This window comes from Oreochromis aureus, linkage group 16, assembly GCF_013358895.1.
Source record: "Oreochromis aureus strain Israel breed Guangdong linkage group 16, ZZ_aureus, whole genome shotgun sequence".
Lineage (NCBI taxonomy): Eukaryota > Metazoa > Chordata > Actinopteri > Cichliformes > Cichlidae > Oreochromis > Oreochromis aureus.
The window spans coordinates 827580-855281 of NC_052957.1; the positions used below are offsets into that span (position 1 = coordinate 827580).

Here is a 27702-nt window from a genome sequence, read left to right on the forward strand (position 1 = left end):
AGAGGGCTCTGAAGATTTAAACAGTTTTAGATCCATTACACTCACAGTCTTATGTTAAAATCTCAAAGGACAGCATTATATGTTTGATATTAACAGTAACTCTGGGCCTCTGTAGAGTGTGCAGATGATCTCATCGCTGTCTAAAAATGGATAACAAACATAAGAAGTGCTGAATCCTTCAATAACACAGACTATTAGAGTATTAGGTGTGTAGCATCGCTAACTAGCTAGCAACAAGCCTCCAACACAGTGCGTATGCTAGCGGCTAATCTAGCAAACGAATTAACAACAAAGTGATTTTAGAACTATAAGATGATAAGCTGTGCGTCTTTTTTTATAACAGTGACATGGGTGTATTTACCTTAATTAAACGAGTCGTCAGTCGCGGTAAACCAGCAAAAAACTCGAGCGAGCAGGGCTACGTAAAAAGTGTGAGGGGGGCGTGTTTGCGGTCATGTCCAGCGGGTGTGTGGGCGGGAGCGTTACACAGTCGCTCCACCTCAAGTCACTACTGCGCAGACTCTGGCTCCAAATTTGCAAGATGGCAGCCTCCACAAGCGGGATATTTTGGCTTCATTTTTTCACAATGGTAGGAGGCGGAGTCGCGTCGTCCATGTTTTCTACAGTCAATGGTGTTAACAGACCTCTCTGCACTGAATCATACTTGTTATTAATCTCTGTCTCTCTTCCACAGCATGTCTTTATCCTGTCTTCCTTCTTTCACCCCAACCAATCACAGCAGATGGCCCCGCCCCTCCCTGAGCCTGGTTCTGCCGGAGGTTTCTTCCTGTTAAAAGGGAGTTTTTCCTTCCCACTGTTGCCAAAGTGCTTGCTCATAGGGGGTCATATGATTGTTGGGTTTAGCTGTGGTTCAAAAGAAAATGAGGAAGAATATTTCACAAAAGTCCAGCAAAGATGATACAATGTACTCCTGTGAGCAATGTGGTGGCAGACATGAACCCTGACAGTGTCCTGCTTATGGCAAAAGATGTTTAAAATTATATGGAAAAAATCATTTTGCCAAACCCAAATCAGTGCATTTAAGAGAGTGACTGAAGTGAGACTTTCTTTGTGGGCATAGTGTCACAAGGTGATGTAAAAACTGAGCACAATGAAGCAGAAGACAGTGAGAGGCGCTCAGATTATAAAGACACGTGGATTGTTTCACTCCCAGTACATGAAACTTTGGTGAGACTAAGGATTGATACAGCTGCACAGGCAAACCTAATCAGCATGACAGAGATCAATGCTATGAAACAAAGCACAAAATAATAAAGAAAAGACTACAATGGGAAGGACATTGAAAGCAGTGGTCAGACTAAAGTGACCTTAAAACACAAACATTATGATGTATTGTATAATGTTGTACCAGAGGGCTGTTAATCACTGCTAGGTGGGGTGACATCAACTGTGCAGAAGCAGCAAGTGGGCACGAAGGGACAGTTGACTCCATTGTACAGCATTATGAGGACGTCTTCAGAGGATTGGGATGCCTACCATACATGCACAGTATCCAGCTGTGGATTTCAGAGCTCCACTGAAAAAGAAGTAGATATGATAGTGGAGCCTCTGCCAATGTGTAATGCAAAGATAAAACAAGTAGGTGAGGAGACAGCTCTGCTGAGCTACAGGACTCCTCTTGACTGAGGTTTATCCCCTGCAGAACTGCTGATGAGTCAAAAGCTATGCACAACATTGCCCTGCTATCCAGAGAGCAAGCAGAGTGAAGGGTCTTCATTTAGCCTGGAAAAGGGGTTTGTTGCTCTGTAAAAAGACCTGCATGCAGGCCCTTGGGGTGCAGGTGTGTCACCAGGGTGCAGGGGAGGCACCCCCCCTCTGTCCCCTTCTGGCCGCCTGGGACCAAATCTTATTTTTTAGACATCCACATTACTCACACCCTCATAACATATACATATAGGGCCTTGGGGGTGGGGATGTCACACGGCGAACAGAGGATGGTCTGTGTTTTCAGCCTCAACTCTGCCCACCTCTCCATTTTAAATGTATGTACACATTGACAGTTCTCCTGAGGGGCCATGCTAACACCTGCTGCTGGCAGGAAGCACCATCAATCAATCAATCAATCAATACTTTATTTGTATAGCACATTTAAAAGACCAGAGGTACTCAAAAGTGCTTCTCAATAATAAAATATGAAATAAAATTAATTAGATGTGGATACAGATACGTAAAGTCCAAATACATTCCCAGATAAAACAAAGCACTAATTAACCCGTGAGTACTATGTTAAAAGAAATATTTCACACCTAGTGTAAAAGTTATGTAAAATCAACACAGAAATATCAACTGGAAAAACCCAGTAACACAATAAGTTAAAATTACATACAAATGCAATAAAAGTACAAAGTGTACATCCAATAAATCCCTAACTATTCTAAAATGCAAGATCAAATAAATAAGTTTTCAATCATGTTTTAAAAGTTTGAATAGATTCCGACGCGCGAATATCAGCTGGAAGACTGTTCCAGAGGTTCGGTGCAGCAATGGCAAAGGCACGATCACCTCTGGTTTTGAGCCGGGACCTAGGTTGCACCAAGAGCACCAAGAATATAGCCCATATGGTTTTCACTGCCCTATGCATAGCCAAGAAAACAGTCCTCATGAACTGGAAAAATAAAAATAATCTTAATTCTAACCAATATAGAAATTATTTATTAGATTACATTAGTCTTGATACAGCCTCTGCCACCACATCAGATCAATTTCTCTGGGCTCCTTTGATCAGCTCCATCACCTAGTGGGGTGGGGGTCTTAGTTTGGTCCCACCTTCACTGTTGTGATTGGTGTGGGGGTAGGGACAGGCTTAGGGCATCAGGGGGTTCCCCGGGAGCATCTTCCTTGGGGGGCTCAATCCGGGGTAGCGGCCATGGCCAATTAGGGGCTCTGTTGGCTCTTAGGTGACGGTTTCCTCGTGGCTGCGTGCAGCGGGGCTAGGGAGGGTCTGTGCTGACGGACGGGGTTACTGACCTGGTAGCCTGGCTGCCCCTGGGTGGGTCCGGGATGGGCGTGAGGTTCTGGGGGCGCTCCGTCTCTGGGCTGGGGCCCTGGCCAAGCCTCAGGGGCTTGGGTCCTGGTTGGTGTGTTGCCGGGGTTGTGGGCGGGTGGGTGTATGGGGCCCAGTCCTGGCGCGGGGTGCCGCCTGTGCATCGAACCACCTGGGGGGCTCTTCAACTGGTGGGGGAGGTTGTCAAATCCTGCAGGAGATTTCCTCTCTTCAGGAACTCTCTCTGCAGGAGGGGAGATACAGGAGAGGTGGAGGAAGATCTCAGCCTGGGCGTCTATTGTCTTGTGTAGTCTGGAAGATGAGTGGATGATGGGGTGGGTGCAGTTTTCTCTGTGGTGGGGTCGGGTGGACTGTCCCGGGCTCTGTGGGGCTGGGCGGCGTTGCTGCACTGGGCCCCGGTCCGGATGGGCCTGGGCCCCCTTTTCCTGGCGGGTTGCAGAGTATGGGGTGCCTACTGGGGTCAGCGGGGAGCTGGCCCCAGGGAGGGGTCACTGCCCCTCCTTCCTTCCTCCCATCTCCAGCTGCCTCCCTCTTCCCGCTCCACCACAATCACCCACACATGCAGGGCCTTGGGGTAGGGGTGTGTCACCAGGGTGCAGAGGAGACATCCCCCCTCTGTCCCCTTCTGGCTGCCTCTGCCTCAATTTTATCCCACAACTTAGACATTCACATTACTCACACTCTCATTACACATACATATAGGATCTTGGGGTGGGCACGCTACACGGATTCCAAATTACCATCAGGGTATACACCTCACCCCTGGCGTCTTGCCCACCTCTCAATTTTAAATACACGTAGACATTGAGGGCTAGCAGGAGGGCTATACGCTTACCTGCTGCTCTGGCAGGTAGCTCCATGCCCTCCTGGGTTTTAAATGCACCTTAGAACACACATACATCAACACTACATATGAGCGGGTGGAGGGAGGTTTGGAGTCTTCCTACACCCCGTTCTCTGCGGCCTGCTGGAGCGGGGGGGCTAGGAGGAGGAGTTGGCCGTCCGACTGGGGTCTGGAATGTGGGGCCTCCCTGCTGCTGCGGAGTCGGGGCAGTCTGCTTCTCCCCACCACAGGGAAAAGGGTAACATCACCTGGGTCTGGGCGCAGTTTCCCCTCCAGGGGCAAGGGTACCTAGACCCGGGCTTAGAGTACGCAACAGGGGAGTGTGATTGTGTGTACAGTGTCTCTCTATGTCTGTCTCCATGTTGGGTGAGTGTTGAGTAATTGTATATGAGAGCATGAGGGTGGGAATAGATGTTTGTATCTGTGTGTGCCTGTTTGTCTGTGTCTATATGTCAGGTTGGGTATCAGACGCCACCTCTCTGGGGACATCTCAGGCCCTCCAAGGTTTGGAGGCCCATCTCCCCCCACCACTTCCCCTGCCGGTGGCAGACGCCTCAGACATCGGTGCGTTGGTGGTTCTTTGTGTCCGGGGTGGGCGCCCAGGTACCCACCGGCTCACTCCTTGGCGGCTGCTTATCGGGGCCTGGAGCCTGGGGCTCGCTCGGGCCACTGGGATGGGGTGCCCTCGGCCTCTCGGCCCGGGCTCGGTCACTCAGGCACAGCTGGCTGCCGGCGGAGCTCACGGGCACGTCACTGCAACCCCCGGCTTCTGCTCGCGGCTGCTGAGTGACCCCTCATCTGGGACTCTCCTCAGCTCTTTCTGGGATAGTGGCGCGGCTGCCCTCTGTTGGTCTTCCTTGGTCTCTTGTGTTCTGGGGGCCTCTGGATGTCTGGAGTTTTGATCTCCTCCATACCTGCTTCATGCCCTGGAGGATGGGGCAGTGGCCCCCACACCCTCTAGCAGATCATTACATGAAGGAACCTTTTAAAAACAAGCGCGTTCATGCTCACAGGTGCACACACGGGTGATCACACACACAAACTACACCCTTTTTGGCTCCTACCTCAAAGCACACTGTGCGCTGTCGATCTCACGTGCTGCACAATAATGTTTAATATTTAGTATTTACTGTCATATTCCCATATATCATTGTGATGTTGTTTATTACTCTCGTTTTCTTCTGCTTGCTTTCTTTTTTTCTTAACAGGTGATCCAGGTGATCGATATATGTATTTTTGTCTGCTTATTCTGTTGGTTTTGGTTTTGCCCTTCACCCCCGTCCCTCTTCTCAGCTGTTTTTCTTTCCCTCTTTCTTTCTCCCTTTTCTTTCCACCAGTCAAGTCTGTCCCGTATTCAGCAAGTGAAAATAAAATAAACAATAAAAGGTGAATCAAATGGACCATTACGGCAAGGCTGGGATGGTCCATTTGTAAAGTAAATCCGTTGGGCATCTTTCTTCGCCTTTAGACAATAATTCTGATGGCAAAAGAACCAAACGGGACAGGTTAAAAAAAAAAAAAAAAAAAAAAAAAAAAAAAAGCCTGGAAAAGGGGTTTGTTGCTCTGTAAAAGACCTGCATGCAGGCCCTTGGGGTGCAGGTGTGTCACCAGGGTGCAGGGAGGCACCCCCTCTGTCCCCTTCTGGCCGCCTGGGACCAAATCTTATTTTTAGACATCCACATTACTCACACCCTCATAACATATACATATAGGGCCTTGGGGGTGGGGATGTCACACGGCGAACAGAGGATGGTCTGTGTTTTCAGCCTCAACTCTGCCCACCTCTCCATTTTAAATGTATGTACACATTGACAGTTCTCCTGAGGGGCCATGCTAACACCTGCTGCTGGCAGGAAGCACCATCAATCAATCAATCAATCAATACTTTATTTGTATAGCACATTTAAAAGACCAGAGGTACTCAAAAGTGCTTCTCAATAATAAAATATGAAATAAAATTAATTAGATGTGGATACAGATACGTAAAGTCCAAATACATTCCCAGATAAAACAAAGCACTAATTAACCCGTGAGTACTATGTTAAAAGAAATATTTCACACCTAGTGTAAAAGTTATGTAAAATCAACACAGAAATATCAACTGGAAAAACCCAGTAACACAATAAGTTAAAATTACATACAAATGCAATAAAAGTACAAAGTGTACATCCAATAAATCCCTAACTAATCTAAAATGCAAGATCAAATAAATAAGTTTTCAATCATGTTTTAAAAGTTTGAATAGATTCCGACGCGCGAATATCAGCTGGAAGACTGTTCCAGAGGTTCGGTGCAGCAATGGCAAAGGCACGATCACCTCTGGTTTTGAGCCGGGACCTAGGTTGCACCAAGAGCATTTGACTCGATGATCGAAGTGCTCTCCTAGGAGTATACAGGCTGAGAAGTTCAGTTAAATAGCACGGCGCAATATTATTTACGAATTATTTACCATGCCCTCCCGTGTTTTAAATGCACTTTAGAACAGCACGCAGTAGCACCACATATGAGCGGGCGGAGGGAGGTATGGGGTCTTCACACACCCCCGTTCTCTGTTAGCCATTGGGGCGGGGGGCTGGGAGGAGGAGTTGGCCTCCTGCGGGGCCTCCCTGCTGTTACGGGACCAGGGACAGTCTGCCTGTCCCCACGTCGGGGGAAAGGGTAACATAATAATAATAATAATACATTTTATTTGAGGGCGCCTTTCAGAAACCCAAGGTCACCTTACAAAAAACACAATTAATAAAAGGAACAGTAGTCATAATATACATAAAATAAGTTAAAATTACAAAACAGAGCGTGACAACAGATAAAATCAGCATTAAAGCGAATAAGCCAGTTTAAACAGATGTGTTTTGAGCTGTGTCTTAAATACGGAGAGGGAGTCAATATTTCTTAGTGCAGGGGGAAGAGAGTTCCAGAGCCGGGGAGCAGAGCGACTGAAAGCTCTGTTCCCCATAGTAATAAGGTGTGAGGACGGAACAGTAAGATGAATGGCAGATGATGATCTGAGAGGGCGGGAAACAGTGGTGATATGGAGCAGGTCACACAAATATGAAGGAGCAGATTTATGGATACACTTGTATGTAAGAAGTAAGATTACATCTCCTGGGTCTAGGTGTGGTTTCCCCCTCTGAGGGCGAGGGTACGTGGACCTGGGGTATAGAGTATGTTTGGGGAGTGTGATTGTGTGTACAGTGTCCATTTGTGTCTGTCTTTACGTTGGGTGAGTGCTGAGGATTTGTATATGTGTGCATGAGGGTGGGAATGCATGTTTGTGTCTGTGTGCGGCTGTTTGTCTGTGTCTATGTATCAGGTCGGGTCTCAGACTCCACCCCTCTCGGAACATCTCAGGTTCTCCCAGGTATGGAGGCCTATCTCCCCTCACCACACTCCCTGCTGGTGGCTGATGCCCTCAGGTGTGGGTGACTTGGGGGTTCTTGGTGTCCGGGGCTGGGCGCTCAGGTATGTACCGGCTCACTCCCGGTGGCTGCTTGGCAGAGCCTGGCGCCGGTGGCTCGGTCGGGCGTCCTCCGGGGGGTGGGGGGCCCTCAGGCCTCTGGGCCTGCGGCTTGGTTCACTCTGGCACAGCTGGCTGCCGGCAGAGCCAGCGGGCACGCCACTGCAGCCCCTCTGACTTCTGCTCCGTGGCTGCTGGGTGACCCCTCGTCTGGGGCTCTCCTCAGCTCTTCCCAGGAGGGTGACATGGATGCCCCTCCGGTGGTCCTCCTTGGGCTCTCGCAGTCTGGGGCCTCTCCATGTCTGGGGCCTGGATCTCCTCCATGCATGCTTCATGCCCTGGGGGACGGGGCTGCGGCTCCCCACACCCTCTAGCAGATCGTTACATGGAGATCTGCTAGAGGGTGTGCTGATCCACACAGGTGTTCACAGACACAAACTGCACTTTTCTTGGCTGCTACCTCAAAGCACATTGTACGCTGTCGGTCTTGCGTGCTGCACAATAACATGTAATATTTAGATTATTGCAATGATGTTTATTGTGTTGCTCTATTTTTGCTTGTTTTCTCCTTTTTTCTCTCAACAGGTGATCCAGGTGATTTTTTTTCTCCCTTTTTTTAAGTGTCCTTTCTCACTGTCCCCCTTCCTCTGTTTTTCTTTCCTTCTCCGTTTCCTTTCCCCCAGTCATGTCTGTCCTGTCTGTAACAACTGAAAATAAAATAAAATAAATCAATCATAACAACAAAGGTCAATCAAATGGACCGATAAGGCAAGGCCACGTGATGATCCACTTGGTAAAGTAAATCCATTGGGCATCTTTGTTGGCCTTCAGACAATAATTCTGATTGCTAAAGAACCAAACGGGACAGGCAAAACAAAATTTTAAAAAAAGACCTGCTTTACTTAAAAAGCATCTCTAGACCCAGCAGTCTTAGCTAATTATAGGCCAATCTCCAACCTTCCTTTCATATCAAACATCCTTGAAAGAGTAGTTGTCAAACAGCTAACAGATCATCTGCAGAGGAATGGCTTATTTGAAGAGTTTCAGTCAGGTTTCAGAGCTCATCACAGCACAGAAACAGCTTTAGTGAAGGTTACAAATGATCTTCTTATGGCCTCTGACAGTGGACTCATCTCTGTGCTTGTCCTGCTAGACCTCAGTGCTGCGTTCAATACTGTTGATCATAATATCCTATTAGAGCGATTAGAACATGCTGTAGGTATTACAGGTACTGCACTGCAGTGGTTTGTATCATATCTATCTAATAGACTCCAATTTGTTCAAGTAAATGGAGAGTCCTCTTCACACACTAAGGTCAATTATGGTGTTCCACAGGGTTCAGTGCTAGGACCAATTCTATTTACATTATACATGCTTCCCTTAGGCAGCATCATTAGAAGACATAGCATAAATTTTCACTGCTATGCAGATGACACGCAGCTCTATCTATCCATGAAGCCAGGTAACACACACCAATTAGTTAAACTGCAGGAATGTCTTAAACACATAAAGACCTGGATGGCTGCTAACTTTCTGCTTCTTAATTCAGATCAAACTGAGGTTATTGTACTCGGCCCTGAAAATCTTAGAAATATGGTATCTAAGCAGATTCTTACTCTGGATGGCATTACCTTGGCCTCCAGTAATGCTGTGAGGAACCTTGGAGTCATGTTTGACCAGGACATGTCCTTCAGTGTGCACGCACTCCAAGATTGGAGACTGGGGAGGACAGAGGCTTTCAGTTTGAGAAAACAAGACTATGGAACAGTCTGCTGCTACGCCTACATTTAGCTAACTCTATTAAAAAGCAGTGTTTGTTGTTTTTTTTGTTTGTTTTATTCTAACCAGGCCTTGTTTTGAGACTTTTGCTGACAGCAGCTGTTTTTGCATTATTCTGTGCCCAAACTTGTTTTGTTGTACAGTGTTTGTCACTACTTGCCTGTGAAAAGCTCTTTAAAATTTAAGTTGACTCACTTACTTTACAGAGTCCAAAGACAAATGGGTGATGTTTTGGCTACAACCATTAATTATATATTTATATATATTATTTAAGGTTTTCTGTTTTACCTCTAAACAGATTTAGACCTAGAACCTAAAGACTATGCTTACAGAGATGACGGTTTTTCTGTTTGACAATTTACTGTAAAATGTTTATTTTTTTAGGTTAAGATGTTTTTTCCACTGAAAATTCACAGTCATCCCTAACATGATTCCAGATTCAACCCTTGGAGAGAAACATGTTTACAGCCTCAGTGAAGGAAAAATATCAAACATTCGATGCTGAGGAGGATGATAGAGACGATGAAGATAAGGCAGAGTTAATGAGCTCCACTGAGGCGAGAGGATCATAAATACAGCTCAAACCTGTCACAGCCCACATGATCCAGGTGTGGGAGCATGTGTGTCTCTTTCTATGTCTGAAGTTTGATGATGTACTTTTTTGTGTTTAACTTTTTATCATTAAAATGTTATTGATTTAATATTGTTTTAACTATAATGACTTTAATGTTGTTTTGAAAATCAAGGATAAAGAGTTAGTGTGATATAGCTGATAATTATATTCGTTCATTCTTGTTCATTAGTGTTTTGAACATTGATGTTTTACACTGAAAAAAGTTCTTTATAAAATCCATCATATCAGTGTGACTATTTAAACAATAATGATGTAAACATTTATTCTTTAAATTTCATAATTTATATTTTTGACGCTTAACTCCAACATTATTATTTAAATGATTATTTAAACACAGATTATATAATCATATGTGAAGTTAAATGTAGATATTTTGTTGTTAATCATCTAAATGTTGTTTTTAAAGCAAAGATTTAAAAGATAAAACTTTAAATATTGAGTTAAATAGTTCTTTACTCGATCGTCTACGAGGAGATATATGTTTTGAACACTGATAATCTAAATAAGATAAGATAAGATAAGATGGCCTTTATTAGTCCCACAGGTGGGAAATTTGTTTTGTTACAGCAAAAGTGCAAAGTTATGTAGCAGAAATTAGAAAACACTGGAATGCAATAAAATAAAATAAAATAAAATAAAATACTATGTACAATAGAATAAAATAGAAATACAAATACTATATACAACTGAGTAGGAAAATACAAAAACACAACTTCGTCAGAAGAAGAATTGCACATATAGCAGTCTTATTGCACATGTGTGGGTTTGTGTGTTTGATCAGCTGCAAAAGTCTTTATTGTGGAGTCTGACAGCAGTGGGGAGGAAAGACCTGCGAAATCTCTCCGTCCCACACCGTGGGTGCCGCAGTCTCCCACTGAAGGAGCTGCTCAGTGCCTTCACAGTCTCATGCATGGGGTGGGAGATGTTGTCATGTTTGCTGATGATTTTATTTTTTGACATTGATGATGATAAATGATAAAATTGTAAAGATATTATGTTAAAAATGATTCAGTTGATTGTTTAAACTGTTTTAATATGTAACATTTTTATATGTTCATAAGTGTTGAAGATGTGAAGAATGATTTTAAACACATATAATATTGATTTAAATGTTAGTTTAAGTCTTTAAATGCTGACATTTATTTTATTGAAATAATAAAAGAGTAAATGTTATTAATTTAAACAATTATACAGTTTGAACATTTAAAGTGTTCATGATTCAAAGGTTGATTTAAAACATTATTCAAATGGTTATAACCTAAACTTTGATGCCTTAAATGATCATTTAATGATGTCATGATAAATTGCAAATTGATGATCTGATATTGAAACAATATTTTTTCTGCTTCTGTTTTCGATTTGATGGTTTAAACTTGTGTGCAGCTGTTCCAGAGCTTTCTGTCAGCTGACACCCTCAGATTGTTGTGTCTCCCCCGATGATGTCAGCAGGGGTAAACGTGACCTCACTGCCCATCCTGGTGACATCAGTGACCCTGGACGGCCTGGCGCAGCTGTCCAATCAGCGGCTCTTCTTCTTCTTCTTCTTCCTGTGCGCCTACCTGTTCATGCTGTGCAGCGACAGCCTGGTGGTCTACGTGATCTGCTCCCAGCGGAGCCTCCACCGCCCCATGTTTGTGTTTGTGGCGGCTGTGCTGATGAACTCTGTGGCGGGCAGCACGGTGTTTTACCCCAAACTCCTGGTGGACCTGCTGAGGGGGGGCCGCTCAGTGCAGGTGACCCTGCGTGGGTGCATGTGTGAGGCCTGGCTTTTATATTCATCGGGCACTTCCAGCTTCCTACTGCTAGCAGCCATGTCCTTTGACCGGTACGTGTCCATCTGCCGCCCGCTGCTCTACACCGTTGTCATGTCTCCAGCCACAGTGCTGGCACTGCTGCTGCTCTGCTGGCTGCTGCCTGTCGGGCTGGTCGGCACTGCGGTGCTGCTGGCGAGCCGCCTGCCGCTCTGCCGCTCGCAGCTCAGCAGGATCTACTGCGACATCTACAGCCTGGTCAGTCTGAGCTGTGGTGGTCGTGAGACACTGCTGAGCGAAGTCTACAACCTCTCGGTCATCGTGGCTACTGTCTTGCTGCCCGCCATCTTTGTGCTCTTCTCTTACAGCGCCGTCTTGTCAATCTGCCTGCGGCGCTCGCGCAGCTTCAGCAGCAAAGCACTGAGCACGTGCCTGCCGCACCTGCTCGTCTTTTGTAACTACAGCGTGAGCTCTGGGGTGGAGGTGCTGCAGCGCCGCCTACAGGCTGGCAGTCAGCCCACAGCCTCTGTCCTCACCTCCATCCTCCAGGTCATGATCCCGACTGTTTTCAACCCGGTGGTGTATGGCCTAAAGGTGACGGAGATCAGGGCTCAGCTGAGGAGGCTGCTGGGCTGCCAGAGAGCTGATTAACCCACAGAACCAGATCCTGAGTTCTGGTCTCTGACTCCACTCCTATAATCAGAGAAAAGGTCATAAATATTTGTTTTGTAATCAACATTCATTTTCTTTTTATGCTCTTTAGTTCATCCACATCTTGTTGGGGGAGGCAGCAGAGGGCCTTGAACTAGACTTCCTGATAAAGAGGAACATACTGCAGCACGTTCTGATGTGGCAGCTGTATGCAGCTGCAGGATTTGCACACAACAACAACAACAACAGATAAAAGTCCCCTCAGCAAATAATATGGGCAAAATCCAGCAGTTCAATATTCAGGCCACAGAAACTTCTCACTATATAAAGTAACAAAGTTGAGTTCTGACTGCTGTTTGAATATTTTAAAAACAGTCTGGATTCTTCTTGTTTGGTTGTATTAATCAGTCTTATCAGTTCTTATTGATCAATTATTCAGTGGAAACTGCACTCTTAGGTCAAAGGTCACACAGACCAATGAGTCATTACAAGTAAAAAGAGAAAAACAGGAAATCATCACTTTTCACATGTGGTACTATTTCCTGTCAGTCATTCGCTGTCAGACACTTCTTCACTGACTATGTGTTAATAGACCTCTCTGCACTAAATCACACTTGTTATTAATCTCTGGCTCTCTTCCACAGCATGTCTTTATCCTGTCTTCCTTCTCTCACCCCAACCAGTGGGTCCAGATGGCCCCCCCCTCCTCCCTGAGCCTGGTTCTGCCGGAGGTTTCTTCCTGTTAAAAGGGAGTTTTTCCTTCCCACTGTTGCCAAATTGCTTGCTCATAGGGGGTCATATGATTGTTGGGTTTTTCTCTGTATGTATTACTGTAGGGTCCATCTTACAATATAAAGCACCCTGAGGTGACTGTTGATGTGATTTGGCATTGTATAAATAAAGTTGACTTGAATTGAATTTATTTATTTATTTTATTATTTATGTATTTGAGTATTCAACAACAACAACAAAACACATCTGCTGTGGCACAGAAAAGCTAACTGTACAGAAAAGCAATCAGTTAGACCGTAACTTATTATTACATGCATACATCTTGATGCTCAGTCATCCAGGTAAGGAAATCAATTACATACATAAATTAAATTAAATAAAGACAAAATTGAATAAAAAGACTATATAACATTTATTAAAGGCACAAAAACATTTACTTGAGTAAAATTAAGTTTACAATTAAACAAATGAGCTTAATTATTAAACAATTAATTATTTTTTTATTTGTTTTTAAATTAATTGTTTTTATTTTTGTCGACAGGGTGCGCTGTCTGCTGACACGCAAACTGAAACACGTTTTGCGCATGCTCAGTCGGATGAGCTGTTGGTCCGTTGCTCTGTGAGAACGTGAGAAACTGAGCCGCTTTTGTTTATTTGTTTGTTTGTTGTTTTCTCCGGTAAACACGATGGCTGGCACAGCGCTAAAGAGACTAATGGCCGAGTACAAACGTGAGTAACGCGAGCCGCTTTCAGCCAATGGGAGGTCTTTTAATGTTAGCTAGCATGCTAAGCTAACAACCCCGCGAGCGCCTGTATCTCTGTACGAAACTCCGTTAAAAGTTCGGTCGGTTTGAGCTTTTCTTTGTTGTCCGCGTTTGTTCTTCTCTCCTGCGACTCAAACCGATAACCTGATGAAAATCTGCACAGTGTGAATAATCCGGTGTCGGCTTTGTCCACCTGCAGTTTAAACCGCGGTATAATTTGGAGCTTATATAACGTGTTTGTGGCGTTATCCAGAATGTTCCATGTAGCTGCCGTGATGTAACTTTCAAAACTTTTCTAAAGTGTGATAAATGAACACAAAGTGCGAACATCATGTTTATATGCTGGTTACAGGAACACAGAGCGCAGGTGGAAAACTCGCTGCGAGGCTTCAGCGCTGCACTGACACGGCGGCTGCCTTTTCTGAAAGTGATAAATTTGAAGGTTTTTAAATGTAATTTGGTGCATTGAGGGCTAACGATAAGAACTTTAACTGGGGGATTAGCCTCGGTACACATTCATATTTAGGCCTGTCATTTATTTAATGCGCTCATTTCAGGCTGCTACACTTTAATCTTGTGTAATAATGTGAATTCTGCACAGATTAGTCGATGCATTCAAGATTCAAGAACTTCATTGTCATGTACACCGCAAAACACAAATGGTTACGCAGAGCAATGAAATTTTTACTTTGCACGTTCCCTTCACACGACTAAAAGAAAGTAAAACAGACAAACAGTGCTTTGTAAATCTTGTAGCTTATGTGGGTGTAAACAGAATTTAAAGTGCAAGTAGTTGCAACACTGTCACAGTGATAATATATACAAAGTATATATTAAGGTGTATATGTAGAGCTATGTATAACAATTGCAACTTTACAGGTTAGGGGTAATTACAGTTGTATTATGTTGTGTATAAGCGTGCAAACTTGCAGATTTACAGTTATGGATAAACAGTTCGACATAGATCATTGTGGTAAACCTGATTGGTATTTAAGATAATTGGGAAGTCTTTTATAACTGCTTTCTTGCCTTAGGCTGTTTTTAAATGAATAAATGTTAATCGTTTCTTCAGTATGGGAAAGCAAACAATCCATCAGCTGTTTAAAAATGTGACTGATACCGGATCACAGCAGAGGTCAAAGGTCACTCATCTTTCTGTGTTTGTGCTTCAGAGCTGACTTTGAACCCACCTGAGGGCATCGTGGCAGGTGAGACACCAGAACACATCTGTAGCTTCTGCAGATGTGCCCTCAGATGTTCAGTGTGTTGTTCTAACAGTCAGACACCCGAGCAGCTCTGAGAGCAGGAGATTTAAAGAGTTTGTGTTTGCTGTGCAGGTCCAGTGAACGAGGAGAACTTCTTCGAGTGGGAGGCTCTTATCATGTGAGTACCCCGTCTCCATGGAAACACACGTTTCAGTCATTTTTGGGTGTTTGTATTTGTTTTGGAGTGTTATTGTGTATGTGTCAGTTGTAACTGGACTCTCACAGCCGCTTTATTGGGTACAGTTTACTAGTACTGGGTTAGAGTAATGGTAAATGGCCTGTATTTGTATAGCACTTTACTTAGTCCCTAAGGACCCCAAAGCGCTTTACACATTTAGTCATCCACACATTCACACACTGGTGGAGGCAAGCTACATTGTAGCCACAGCCGCCCTGGGGCGCACTGACAGAGGCGAGGCTGCGGTCATTTCCCACACTGCTGGCATCGTCATCACACAGCTGCTTCTGTTTATACTCGCTGCTACAGCCCAGGAAGCCGCTGCAGTGTTCTCCTGAACAATTGGTGTTGCCACTCGGACGATTCCTCCACATCATCGCTGATATAAGACCTGCAGCAGTGGCAGCTAGTGACAGTGTAAATGACGTTAGCTCTGTTGTAAGGTGCTGTTTGCAAGGCAGCGCGTAGCAGGTATAAAATGTCCTTTAGCTGGTGGGAGTGGCACCAGTGTGGTCTTCTGCTGCTGTAGATCATCTGTTCTAAGGCTCAGGGGTGCTCTTCTGCATACCTCGGTTGTTATGAGTGGTTATTTGAGTTCCTGTTGCTTTTACTATCAGCTTGAAGCAGTCTGTCCTCACACCTCAACCAGGCATTTCCCCCGAGAGGACTGCTGCTCACTGGATGTTTTCTGTCCTTCAGACCTTCTCTGTAAACTCTGATGTTTCATATCAGCAGTTTGTGAAACACCCAGACCAACACTCACGTTCACAGTCACCTGAAGCACTTCTGTGAGCACCAGCATTTGTCTAATTTGGCTGTTGCACAAACGAGTTGCTTTCACTTCTGTGCTGGGTGCTTAAAGGTCAGGCTCAGTCATGAAAGCAGCGACGGATCTCCGTAGATCCACTAATCACACTAATTGCATTTAAAAAGTGAACGATGCTGCACCCTCATGGCTTTAACCTCCCGTCTGCTGGGATCAGTTGTCTGATCCTTTTATAGAATAGAATAGCCTTTATTGTCATTGTACAGGGTACAACGAAATTGGAGTGCCACTCCCTTGGTGCAAAAATACAATAATAAATATAAATGTAAAATATAAAAGGTACATTAAAACAAACAATAGTAAGTACAATATATACAGGATAGCAGCATTAATATAATGACAGTAAGAATAGCAGCATAATAATTGACGGTGACAGTATGGTGTAGCTAAGCAGTTTCATTTGTTTTTGTGCTTATTTACTATGGTGATGGCTCTGGGAAAGAAGCTATCCCTGAATCTGTTTGTCCTGGTTTTATGTGACCTGTACCGTCGGCCTGATGGTAATAGTTCAAACACTTGATTGCTGGGGTGAGAATGGTCCTTGATGATATTGCCAGCTCTGCTGAGGTACCGAGAGTTTGCAATGACCTCCAGGCTTTATTAGCAGCTGTTAGTGTTTGTAACAGGCTCACCTCTCTGTATTTGTTTCTTTAACCTGTTTCACACTTTATGCCAAACTCAGAAAGTAAAAACCTGCAGTTTGAGTCATGAATTCACCCTCATACCTGTAAACCATGGCAACTAGACTCACAGGTTCAGTGTGACGATGACCGAGTGAGACCAGAAGGTGTCGCTGTTCTCAAAGTGTTGGAGATGAAACACAGCTATCAGTACACTCCCCAGTAACACAAAGTTAAGACAAGTCAGTGGATTTATGGCTGAAAGAAAACAGAGCAGGAAACAAGATAACACAAAAGTGTTCAAATTTAAACGCTGGGGAGTAAAAATGTGTCTTCAGGTGGATTTTAAAGATGTCGAGTGTTGGAGAAGTCTTAATCTGAAGACCAAGGCCTGGTCTACCTACAGAAACAACCAGGAGCATCATTCTCCATGAAGTATGGACACAGCTGAGGACCAACAAAGATTTTCAAGTGTCATTTTAACTGTAAGGTGTGTTTTTAAAGAGGACATGAAACACTGAACATATCAAGGAGAATTTAACTGATCCTGCTCTCAGACTCTGACACAGATGTAACTGTCTGTGAAGCTGCGTTTAAGAAACAACAGCTTAAATATTCAAAAACATGTTTCTGTCAGTACGAACGTGACGTCATGTGATTGGTTGGTTGAGGCTAACAGACTCACATTAGTTTATGTTAGTTAACTAGTGACAGGATCGATACCTCAGAGGAAAAAAGGACATTAAAGCTAAACATCAGTGAGGAGATCACTGTAGTGCTGCAGCAGTGAGTTGATGTGAAACCAGGACATACTGTCCACTTTACTGTCTGTGTCTGTAGCAGGAAGTGGCTGTTTGGCTAGCTGCAGTGAAACAGGAAAATCCAGCTGTTAGCCGTGATGTTGGTGTTTGTAAAGGACAGTGTAGAGGAGGGCCTGTTAGCTGCAACCGACCAACCACCTGACGTCACGTTCGTACTGACAGAAACATGTTTTTAAAACTTTAAACAGTTATTTGTTAAATCCAGCTTCACAGACAGTTACATGTGTGTCAGAGTCTGAGAGCTCAGTGGGGTAAATTAGCCTTGATGTGTTCAGTGTTTCATGTCCTCTTTAATATGCTGTTAGACAAAAACATTTCTAATAAGTTATTAAAGGTGCTGCAGCTTCATGTTGTCTCAGACCAAAATAAGTCTCAGCAAGAACTGAAGCAACAAACTGCAGAGAAGATCTGCTGATCCTGAGACTCCGTCTCCGTCTGAGAACCGTCTGCTCAATCAGAATCAGAGTACTTTATTGATCCCTAGGGGAAATTATTTTTCGTTACAGTGCTTCGTTACAGTCCATTATAAACAAACATTAACAAAGACAGACAATACACTAACTAAGAATAGCACAATTTATACAGGCATATATATACATAAAAGTCACTTATTAATAAATAGCTGAAGGTGTTTGACCTGTGACTGGTTCACAGCGTCATACAGAACGCGTTACAGCCATACGCTGCAGTCATTATTCTGGTACAAGGGACACCTTTCATTTGCTCTCACCTGATCTGAGCAGCCACCTATCCCAACAAGTTTACCCAGAATGCACTTCTTTAGGTTTTCAGTGGTGAATTATCAGAAACGGATCAAACATGGGAGCGTGGCAAAGCTTGTCTTGGCTCCTCTATGAATTCAGAGATGCTTCAGTTACTTCCCAATGTTCACATCTGCTCAGAGAACAAAATCAGAAACAGAAGGTTCTGGTTTCTCACACCTCGAGTGTGTTCATGTCCATATCTCCTCTAACAGTGAAGTTACAGTGGATCTAAATCCATTACAACACCCCAGATGTGGACCCACAGCTGTGTGCTCTGAGTACTCAGCGTGAAAGTAGACTGCCTGACTGCAGTAGATGTACAGAAGTTATTGTACCTAAGAAACCAACATGAACGTGATGTCAGTGAAGGCAGCACCCTCAGTCTGTCATTAGTAACGGAGCCTTCTGTTGTTGTGGATGTTGGCGTGACAGCAGCTTCAGTCTGCCCTTCAATTTAACCTGCAGCTCGTTCTCCGGCCAACCATCCACATACCTGCCATCCCCCTGACCGATGACATCACCGCGCCACACCCTATCATTTCCGAGGTCATTACCTGAGCAGGTCAGCCCTCTGAGCTGCCCTTTGAGATGCTGTTTCTTCATGGGAAGACGTCTGAGCTGCCTGCTCATGTTTAACGGCTGACTGTTTTGTGACTCGTTGGTTAGTCGAAGATTCAGAAACAAGCTGCTGGGAGCGCGCCGACCCTCTGCCATGGCTCCACCTACACTGAGAGACAGCTGGAGGTGTTTCAGAGGCAAACGGGGATCACCTGTGTCAGACTGGACCCAGTATGCTCACAGATGAGCCGTTTGTGTTTTCGGTGCAGTCACCAGGCAGTACACATGTGTTTTATAGACAGTCACAGAAGTTCACGTGTGAATACGAGCTCTTTGACGCTCAGTTGTTTCAGCTCTTTGAACCTCTGGTACTCTGACTTGTTTTGTCCTCAGCTGGTCAGCGTCCTTGTGTCGCGGTCGACAGCGATGTGCCAGTTAAAGTGATGCAGGGTACTCGCTCCTAACCATACATTCATAAAGCTGTAGCAGCGTCACTGTTTGGATCCAGGTGATGAAACCCTTTGATTTGATCAAACTGCTTCCAGATCTGATAAAAGAAAACGCGTCAGACGAGCGCTGATTGGTAGCACAGATAGCCAATCAGAGTGTGTGTGGTCAGTGATTAGAGCGGCTGATGGTGGAGGAGGTGAAGCCGAAGTAATCTGCAGACAGATGATCAGATCGGCTGATCTGCCTGACCTCAGATCTGTGATGTGCTCAGATATTCAAACGTCCTCTTGAACTCTGATGACTCAGAAGCTCCATGACGGCGTAACGATCATAAACACGTTGTGATACCGGCGCCGTGTCCTCGCGGCTGATACAGATCGGTGAGCTTCAAACAGCTGCCGGCGCTGCACACCGATCTGCAGGAGCAGAACAGCTTCTCCAAGCCTGTACAAAGATCTGCTTCTAAAGGAACCGCAGGACGTTCTCCCCAAGTACCAGAAACTACTCCAACGGCTATGTGGGGAGCCGCTCTGCTTTTTCTTCTGACAGGATGTTTTTCCTCCCTTTTCCATGAGAAAGGCACACTGAGACCAAGTACAGCAACAACACAATGCTAACATAACAACAATAAGAGTAATGATAAGGAGACAAAGTCGGTCTAAAGAAAAGTATATGTCACTGTAGACGGAGCAGCAGCATTTACACAGCATGTTTACAGTCCAGCGTTCTTTCTAAGATCTTCTCATCATTTGGTCTGAACATCAGACCCACGTTATGTTGAAGTATGTCAGTACTTGTCTCCTTACACAGACTGACACTGGCTGTGTTTGGAGTTAAGCTGGTTCATCTCCTTCTTCTGACTTGAGAACAAAGTTTGTTTTTTCAACAAACACATTTTTGTTGAAAAACAACAAACTTTCTGCTTTCCAGCAACAAATATTCAAATCTGAGTGGCCTCTGAAAAACATGAAGACAAACGCGTGAAATGAGAGTTTGTTAGCTGCTGGTCCAAATAAAGCTCCTGATGGAGGGGACAGGTGTTAATGTTCCTGTTTGCTTCGCTGCCCGCTGTCTCCATGTTTACAAGGAACATTAATCTCTGTTTTTACCTGCGTGTATCCCAAGGCTGCTCACACCTGATTGGTCAACAGGACAGGAACCTGCAGATGTTCACATCCTGATGTGTTCATAGAGATGGGGTTACCTGTTCTGAAGCTGCTCCTTCAGGTTCTTGAGGGAGATAAAAATTTGTTAGAGGATCATGAAATCAGAGTGAGGGTCACCTGTGCACAGGTGTTACAGAGACGGGAACAGAAACAGCAGCAGATTAAACTTAAAAACCCGTCCAGCTGCTAACAGGCGTGTTCTCCGAGTTCTTCAGATGCTCTTTGGTTTCGTGCCCTCTGGATCTCACGTGTACTTCCTGTGTGTGTTTCAGGGGTCCTCAGGACACGTGCTTCGAAGGCGGAGTGTTTCCAGCCATCCTCAGCTTCCCCTCCGATTACCCCCTCAGTCCTCCAAAGATGAGGTTCACCTGCGACATGTTTCACCCCAACAGTAAGTCCACCTGCGGCTGAGCTCCGCCCCCTCACCTGCACAGACAGCTTGTGTTCTCACAGGGTTTTATGAAGGTTAAAGCTCGGTTCAGACTGGAGGTGTGTTTGTGGAGAAGCTGATGTGATGTTTATCCTCTCTCCCTCTCAGTCACATAATCCAGCACAGACAGTGAATCACCGCAGCGACGAGCTCGTGTTTCCACGGTTTTAGGACCCGTTTAGAGCCTCGCTCTCAGATTTTAACCCGTCGTGTTCACCTGAAAACAGACAAACTCTTAAACACACCTGGCACACCTGGAGTAAACTCAGGTCTGCCTCAGGTTCCTGAACAGAACACGCTTGGTTTGCGTCTGTTTTGAATGGTAAACAGACTGCAGTGACCCCCTCAGTCATGTGACAAGTCTTGTGACACAAGGCTGTGTTGTCACAGTAACGGCCGAAGCTCCTGAGAGTCGGTTTGACTTCAAAGCAGTCATGTGACCAGTCACAGCACGCAGCACTAATGTGAACGTGCTGCTAGTGTGCTGTTAGCACGCTGTTAGCACGCTGTCATTACTGCTGTGATTAGAGCGCTGAGCCATGATGTCACAGTAGGGTAACAGTCTGAGCACGCTCAGTCCTGATTAGAGGACAAGCTGTTCGCTGCTGTCCACCACCATCATCACCACCCTGCACCAGCATGCCCCCGAGCTGAACTTCCTCCTGCAACTGTAGCGTCTGATCATTCATCAACAGCCTGCAGCCGCCGCAGGTGAAACCCACGAAGAAGAAAACACTGAGCGGGCCTGAACCTCCTCAAAGGTGATGGAAAAAACACGTCTCAGGTTTCAAAAGAAGAGAAAAAGTTTTCCAACTTTCTGAGCTGAACGTTTACTCACCATCTGCCCTTCATGGCACCACTCGCACAGGTGAGAACAGGTGCCAGGCTGCCAGCAGGTGTCTGTAGGTCTACAGCACCCAGCTCCTCTGCATCAAACCTGTTGTTTCATAGAAATGTGAAATATCTGAATGAATAAATATAAAGCTTGTTCTCCGTCTGCATGGCTCCGGCTGCAGCAGGAGCTTTATCTTGTTTCCTGAATTGTTGGAAGCTGAGAATAAAATATGAAATGATCAGATTAATTGCTCGGCTCTCGTATCTATCGTGTGCTGATAAAAACAGCAGCTGTCAAAGCAGGAACGTCAGACAGCCGACAGGAAGCACTTTGCACGCTGATAACAACGAGATGTTTGATGGAAACAGATAGCCTCTGAGTGCTGCCTCACCTGACGGGAGGCTTGTTTACCTGTCAGGTGTTGTTCTGCTGCACCTGTGAGGACTCAACAGCAACACCTGAGCCGCCGGGCGGCACTTTGAGGAGCAGATAAAGAACATCCTGTTTCCAAATATGTCCTCACTGAAAATGTTTAATGAAGTTTTTACAAAAAAATGAATCCCAAAAACTCAGAGACGCTCACATGACATGACACGCGAGTCTCAGCTTTAATGAAGCGTTTGAACAGAAATGTCTTAAAATCAGATTCACAGCATTCAGAAACATCCACCCATCCATGTCGGGGGGGTGGAGCCTGTCCCAGCAGCAGGTCCACCTGGACAGGTCACCAGTCTGGCAGCATTCGCACCTGTGGGCATTACAAACTAAACCTGTGTGTTAAACTGGTTGTCGTTAAATATGTTGGATTCTTTCAGATGGGCGGGCTGAGTCGTGCTCCCTTATTAATCATCTTCCTCCTCCTCCTCCTCCTCAGTCTATCCGGACGGTCGGGTCTGTATCTCCATCCTCCACGCTCCGGGCGATGATCCGATGGGATATGAGAGTAGTGCAGAGAGGTGGAGTCCGGTCCAGAGTGTGGAGAAGATCCTGCTGTCTGTGGTCAGCATGCTGGCAGGTAATCACACACCTTTCTGTGATGTCATCATGTGTAAACCACGCTTCACCTGCGTGCTCAGTCCTCTCTTCTCCTCTCAGAGCCCAACGATGAGAGCGGAGCGAACGTCGACGCCTCCAAAATGTGGCGGGAAGATCGAGAGCAGTTCAACAAACTCGCCCAGAAGATCGTACGCAAGTCTCTGGGCCTGTAGAGATGATGTCATCAGCCCGCGCCCTGTGTGTGTGTGTGTGTGTACAGCAGAAACAAATGGCATGGACAGACACACATACACAGGGCGCTCAGCATGGACAGATCAATAAATAAACTGATGGATGGAAGCCGATCAAAGGACACGAACCAAATGCGATGACATCACCACCACCTTCACTCTGACAGCAGCAGCAGAAACGGCATCGCCGCCATACCTCGTCCGTCTCCTCTGCAGGACAATATTTATCAATAAATTCATGAAAAGATCAATTTAAACTTTGTTTGTATAGGATAGAAATGATGTTTTACCTGAAGCTCTTGTCCCATGGGCGCCCCCTGCTGTGCCGCCTGGTGCTGTCAGTGTACAGTCGTCGACACAGAGGGGAGCCGGTCTGTAGTCCGATCTGGTTTAAAGTTCAGGGATTCAGACTGCTGACGGATCGAAAGAGTCCTGGAACCGCATTACCCCGCCCCGCCCCTTGACTCCTGCTTCCTGTTTCTGTTTGTTTGCTGCTGTTGGCGAGAAATCGTTTCTGATCTGACTGGTTGATAAACGTGGACTCGGACTGGGCGTCCGGTCGGACGGAAGCACGTCGGCTTCTCTCAGCAGGACTTCATGCACTTTATGTCTTCCTGAAGGAGGACGTCACGATGGTTCAGCTCACCGAGGAGCTGACGGGAGCGCAGAGCTTTAGTTTGAAGGGTTTCTTTGAATTTGTCTGATTTAACAAACGATTAATAAAAAATACCAAGAGTAGAGTGTGAGCTGGTTATTTATTAACTCTGAAAACCGGTCCATCATTTAATAAAGCTGCCTTTTTTCTCTGACTGCAGTTTTGTTCAAATAATATCAGCTGAGAAATGAAAGCCCAGTGTCGGCCCAGAGCCCGACACCTTCCTCCTTTGTGATGTGCTTGGGTTCAGACCTTCAGGGCTCAGATGTCACGTTTCTAAATAAAGTGGCATTTTCTCGAAGCGCTGCTAAAGCAGAAGCACCTATAAATGTCTGAGATCACATGCAGATTTAAACCTGAGCTTATCCCGGATCAGTCTGTTTTAACCTCGCTGCGACTCTGACTCAGCTCACGTCAGCGCTGAGTCAAGTCTGCAGATAAAAAGGACGACTGCAGCGAGCCGAGTGCAGATGAGAGGGGTCGGCGAGGGAGGTGGCATGCCGTGGCGGCAGCTTCCTGTCTGGGCCTGCCTCAGACATAAAGACATGAAAGGAAGGCAGCATCAGTTACAGAGCGCAGGCAGCCCACAGCTCATGCAGGTAATCTGATTACCTGGTCCTGTCTGCTTAGCCCAGCTCCGTGCTGTCAGGCACTCTCACAGTTCAGAGTAATCCTTCTTTATCTGACACTCCATCCTCTGTGAAACAAGCTGCTTCACCTGCTTCTCTTTAACATCCCACTCACTAAGGTCCACTTTCTGATTGGCCAACTTCAGGAAGCCTGCTGAGGGGCAGCGCCCAGTGTTGTTGGAGAGCAGGGTGACGCTCACAGGGATCAGTCTCAGCCGTTCCTCGTTAAACCCCACAGACGACCTGCTGACCTGCTCCTGATAACGTGAGGTGCAGTTACGATTCAGCCCAGCATGTGTCTGTCACTGAGCTGATCTGGGACCAGCCTGACCCTGGATCTGCTGCTCAAGACCCAGTCACATGACACTGACATCACTGCTCCTCACGGCTAATACAGTTTGTTTGGTCTTTATAAAAACTGTGTGTGTGTGTGTGTTCCAGTTTTATATAACTCAGCATGAATGCAGATGGTTTTCCTTTAGAAACACTTTGAGAGATTTTATCAGCTCACATTCCTCACACACACACACACACACACACACACACACACACACACACACACACACACACACTGTCTTTGCGAGGACTCTGTTTCGGGTCTTGAACCTTGTTGGCAGTAAAACCTTTGCCTCCCTGAAACAAACTGTGTGTACTGCCTGTTGTGTGAGAGCCAGCTGTGCTGATCAGCCCATCATACAGAATCACTGACTCAAACTGTGATGATCTTTGACCTGGAAGTTTTTACATTCATATACAACATAATAAAACCTTACACAACATAAACATTTTAATATAGCATATTCTGTATATGTTACCACTGTGACAGTGTTACAACTACTTGCACTTTAAATTCTGACTCCACCCACACACGAGATACATGAGCACTTGTTTTACTGTATGTATTATTTTCTAACTCGGAGTTAAGTTTATTCTTATTTTAGTTAGTTGCAAAGTCAGAGTCTCGTCGCTCGGCGTATCCACTTGTGTTTTGCGATGTATATGACAATCTTGGATCTGAGGTGAGAGGTCACAGCGTCCTGATGGGGGCGCTCTCTCGGATATTTTCACTGATTCTTTTCCTGACGACACCAACCTGCACAGGTAGAGCAGCAGAAACTCACCTGTGTTCAGTCGGCAGGTGAAAGCAAGCGTGTCTCACCTGAGTCCGTTCAGATGGGTCCACTCTAAAGAGTCTACGCTGCGTGTGTGACGCTCCTCTGAGTTCATTTTGTCTGTTTTTTATATTTTTGTGGCTCTTTTATGTGCATTTAAATGGAAATCCTGATTATACTGTTATCATAACATTTGAAAAAATGAGCTTCCTGGATGGTTTTACTTACAGTCTGTGTTGTACCTGTACTGAGGGCAGACGCAGGTAAAGGTGTGGAGCTCTGCTTCCACCTGTGAACCTGCAGCTCGGTCACAGTGAGACTGGAAGGTCTCTGTGGGTTCATTCGTGTCTCTGCCTGCTGGCCTGGATCCAGGCTCACATTTAAACTGGGATTACTGGGCTTTAAACGTCTCTCACATCACAGCTGCTTTTCGTGTCTGAGTACACTGTGCAGCTCCCAGCGCTCGCCCCTCACAGCAAACACTGACTTCTGGTTTACCTGTGCAGGTACGGGGTTCGGTGGGCAAACACCTGATTTTAATTTGAGTGATATCGTGTTCGAGGCCGCCTCCACGTGCTCCCGTCGTACCATCTCAGAGTCACAGGAACAGGGACCACCATGACTGGATCTGTACTGTGCACTTTTCATTTGAACCATTTTGAACTGTGTTGAGGTTTTAGAGCCAGGTGTGAAGAGAGGGCGGAGCACTGAGTTATTAGTTAATGCTAGCTAGTTTCTTCAGATGATGTCATTAAAGTGCTCCAACAGCACAAACACAGTCCAGAGACCCACATCAGGGCAGTTAGCTGAGGTGTAACCACAGTGAGCAGCTACAGCGTCACCGTCAATCAAAGAGGCCACGCCCCTAAAAATTTAATAATTTACTCTTTGAATGAAACATCTTCCCCCCTACATGTGTTAGGAAGGTGAAACTAGAGACTAGAACACTTTGTCTGTGGAGACTGAGTCCCTGCTGCCCCTGCTGGGCGTCAGAGGAACTGCAAGATTTTCACGTTGCTGAAGAAGAGGAGGTCTCAGCTGGTGAAGGTTTGGTTTGTCCTGATGTTCTCAGTCATATGACTTTGATGAGCTGTGACAAATATCTGAAGACTGACTCATGTGCACCGCTGTCAGGATGTGTGTGTGTGTGTGTGTGTGTGTGTGTGTGTGTGTGTGTGTGTGTGTGTGTGTGTGTGTGTGAAAGCTGAATATCACGTTTTTGACTTTATTCTGTGTTTTTGTGTTTTTTTGTGCTAGGTTGTGATTATTAGTTCTTGTAGTGTCATGTCTGCGTCTCCGTGTTTCTTTTATTCTTTGCTCATTGTATCTAGTTTCACTTCAGTCATTATGTTCATTGTGTCAGCTGTTTCCTCGTGTGTTTTCACTTCCCCTGATCACCTCCTGTGCATTTAAGTCTGTTAAACTGACCACAGTCTTCATAGTCTTCGTCATAATTATCACAGTGTATTCATAGTTGTCAAAGTTGTTCATAATTTTTCTTAGTTTCATGTTTACTGCTGACTTCCGGCCAAATAAAGGCTCGCTTGTTCACAACACATCGGCGAAACCCGCTGTGACACTCAATCCTCTTAGAAAAGAGAACCAATGAAAGTTTGATTTTTAAAATAAAAATTAGTAAATTATTTTCTGTAATTTCACAGTTTTCTTTCTTCCTTTATAATCTGATCACCCCTCAGACTGATCAGGTAACCCTGATGGGTGGAGCTTTGCCTCACCTGCTGTATTCCTGGGATTATCCTATGACCCTGTGCAGGGCTAGGAAACCACTGGCCTGAACCATGAGACTGAGCAGTAATGATGGAGGTGAATATAATCTCTAATAATCTCTGTTTATTTTGATAATACCTGTGTATTTTTGGCATTGAATGCAGTACTTTTATGTGTGTGTGTGTGTGTGTGTGTGTGTGTGTGTGTGTGTGTGCAGCCTCAGGTCTGATGGCACCTGATGTCAGGGGGTGGGTCAGACAGGCAGGGGGCGGAGCCCTGGCTCACCTGGGAAATTCCTGTGCTGTGAAGAGCTGAGGGCGAGCCGCAGACTTGAGATCAGTCACTTCTTCTTCTCTTCCTCCTCCTCCTCTTCTCAGGCAGCACGTGTGAAGGAACCTCACATCATATGAAACATGGACCGAACTCTGCAGCTGATCGTTCATATTTACAGTTTCAGTGTTGGAAAGAATAATCAATCAGAGTTTATTAGTACAACACCTGACTGACAAGCCCAAACCCAGACTGCTCCACAGCACGAGACACACAAAATAATAAAAATTTGATGTGACGTCATTTTTAGAGCCGCACCAACTTCATGGAGAGCTCAGATTAGTATTTGCTGCTCTATTAGTTTCAGCTCATCACAGCCGATACACCATTTAACCTTACATCATTTGTCCACCAGAGGGCGCTCTGCAACTTCCATGTTTATGTTTGAAACGCCACAAACAGCGAGCAGCTGATCCGACCTGGGCAGAGGGTAAAAACGAGGAAAGAGAAGGACAACGAGAGTGACAAATAT

The 27702-nt window shown here is 45.4% G+C and overlaps 2 protein-coding genes across 5 annotated transcripts; both read left to right on the plus strand.

The window, feature by feature from the left end:
- The first annotated feature begins 11178 nt into the window (after positions 1–11178).
- On the plus strand, positions 11179–12141 carry LOC116314947 (olfactory receptor 10J5-like). Its single transcript, XM_031733098.1, has one exon. The coding sequence runs from the start codon at positions 11179–11181 to the stop codon at positions 12139–12141; it is 963 nt and encodes a 320-aa protein (XP_031588958.1).
- Positions 12142–13437: 1296 nt separating this feature from the next.
- On the plus strand, positions 13438–23516 carry ube2g2 (ubiquitin-conjugating enzyme E2G 2 (UBC7 homolog, yeast)). 4 transcript variants are annotated; one of them, XM_031733135.2, is made up of 6 exons: positions 13438–13602; positions 14810–14845; positions 14975–15020; positions 20558–20676; positions 22425–22565; positions 22646–23516. In XM_031733135.2, exons 1-6 carry the CDS (start codon positions 13560–13562, stop codon positions 22756–22758), a joined length of 498 nt encoding a protein of 165 aa, XP_031588995.1. In that variant the 5' UTR covers positions 13438–13559; the 3' UTR covers positions 22759–23516. The 4 variants fall into 4 exon arrangements, with proteins under 4 accessions (XP_031588995.1, XP_039456316.1, XP_039456317.1 ...); XM_039600382.1 differs by having other exon boundaries at positions 13457–13602; positions 14710–14845; XM_039600383.1 differs by lacking the exon at positions 13438–13602 and adding an exon at positions 13829–13847.
- Positions 23517–27702: the final 4186 nt, after the last annotated feature.

Coding starts and splice junctions, on each gene's coding strand:
- ube2g2 (XM_031733134.1), top strand. CDS start 13,947: ATGAACACAAAGTGCGAACATCATGTTTATATGCTGGTTACAGGAACA. Junction 14,846..14,974: donor ACCTGAGGGCATCGTGGCAG/GTGAGACACCAG, acceptor TTTGCTGTGCAG/GTCCAGTGAACGAGGAGAAC. Junction 20,677..22,424: donor CGACATGTTTCACCCCAACA/GTAAGTCCACCT, acceptor CCTCCTCCTCAG/TCTATCCGGACGGTCGGGTC.
- LOC116314947 (XM_031733098.1), top strand. CDS start 11,179: ATGTCAGCAGGGGTAAACGTGACCTCACTGCCCATCCTGGTGACATCA.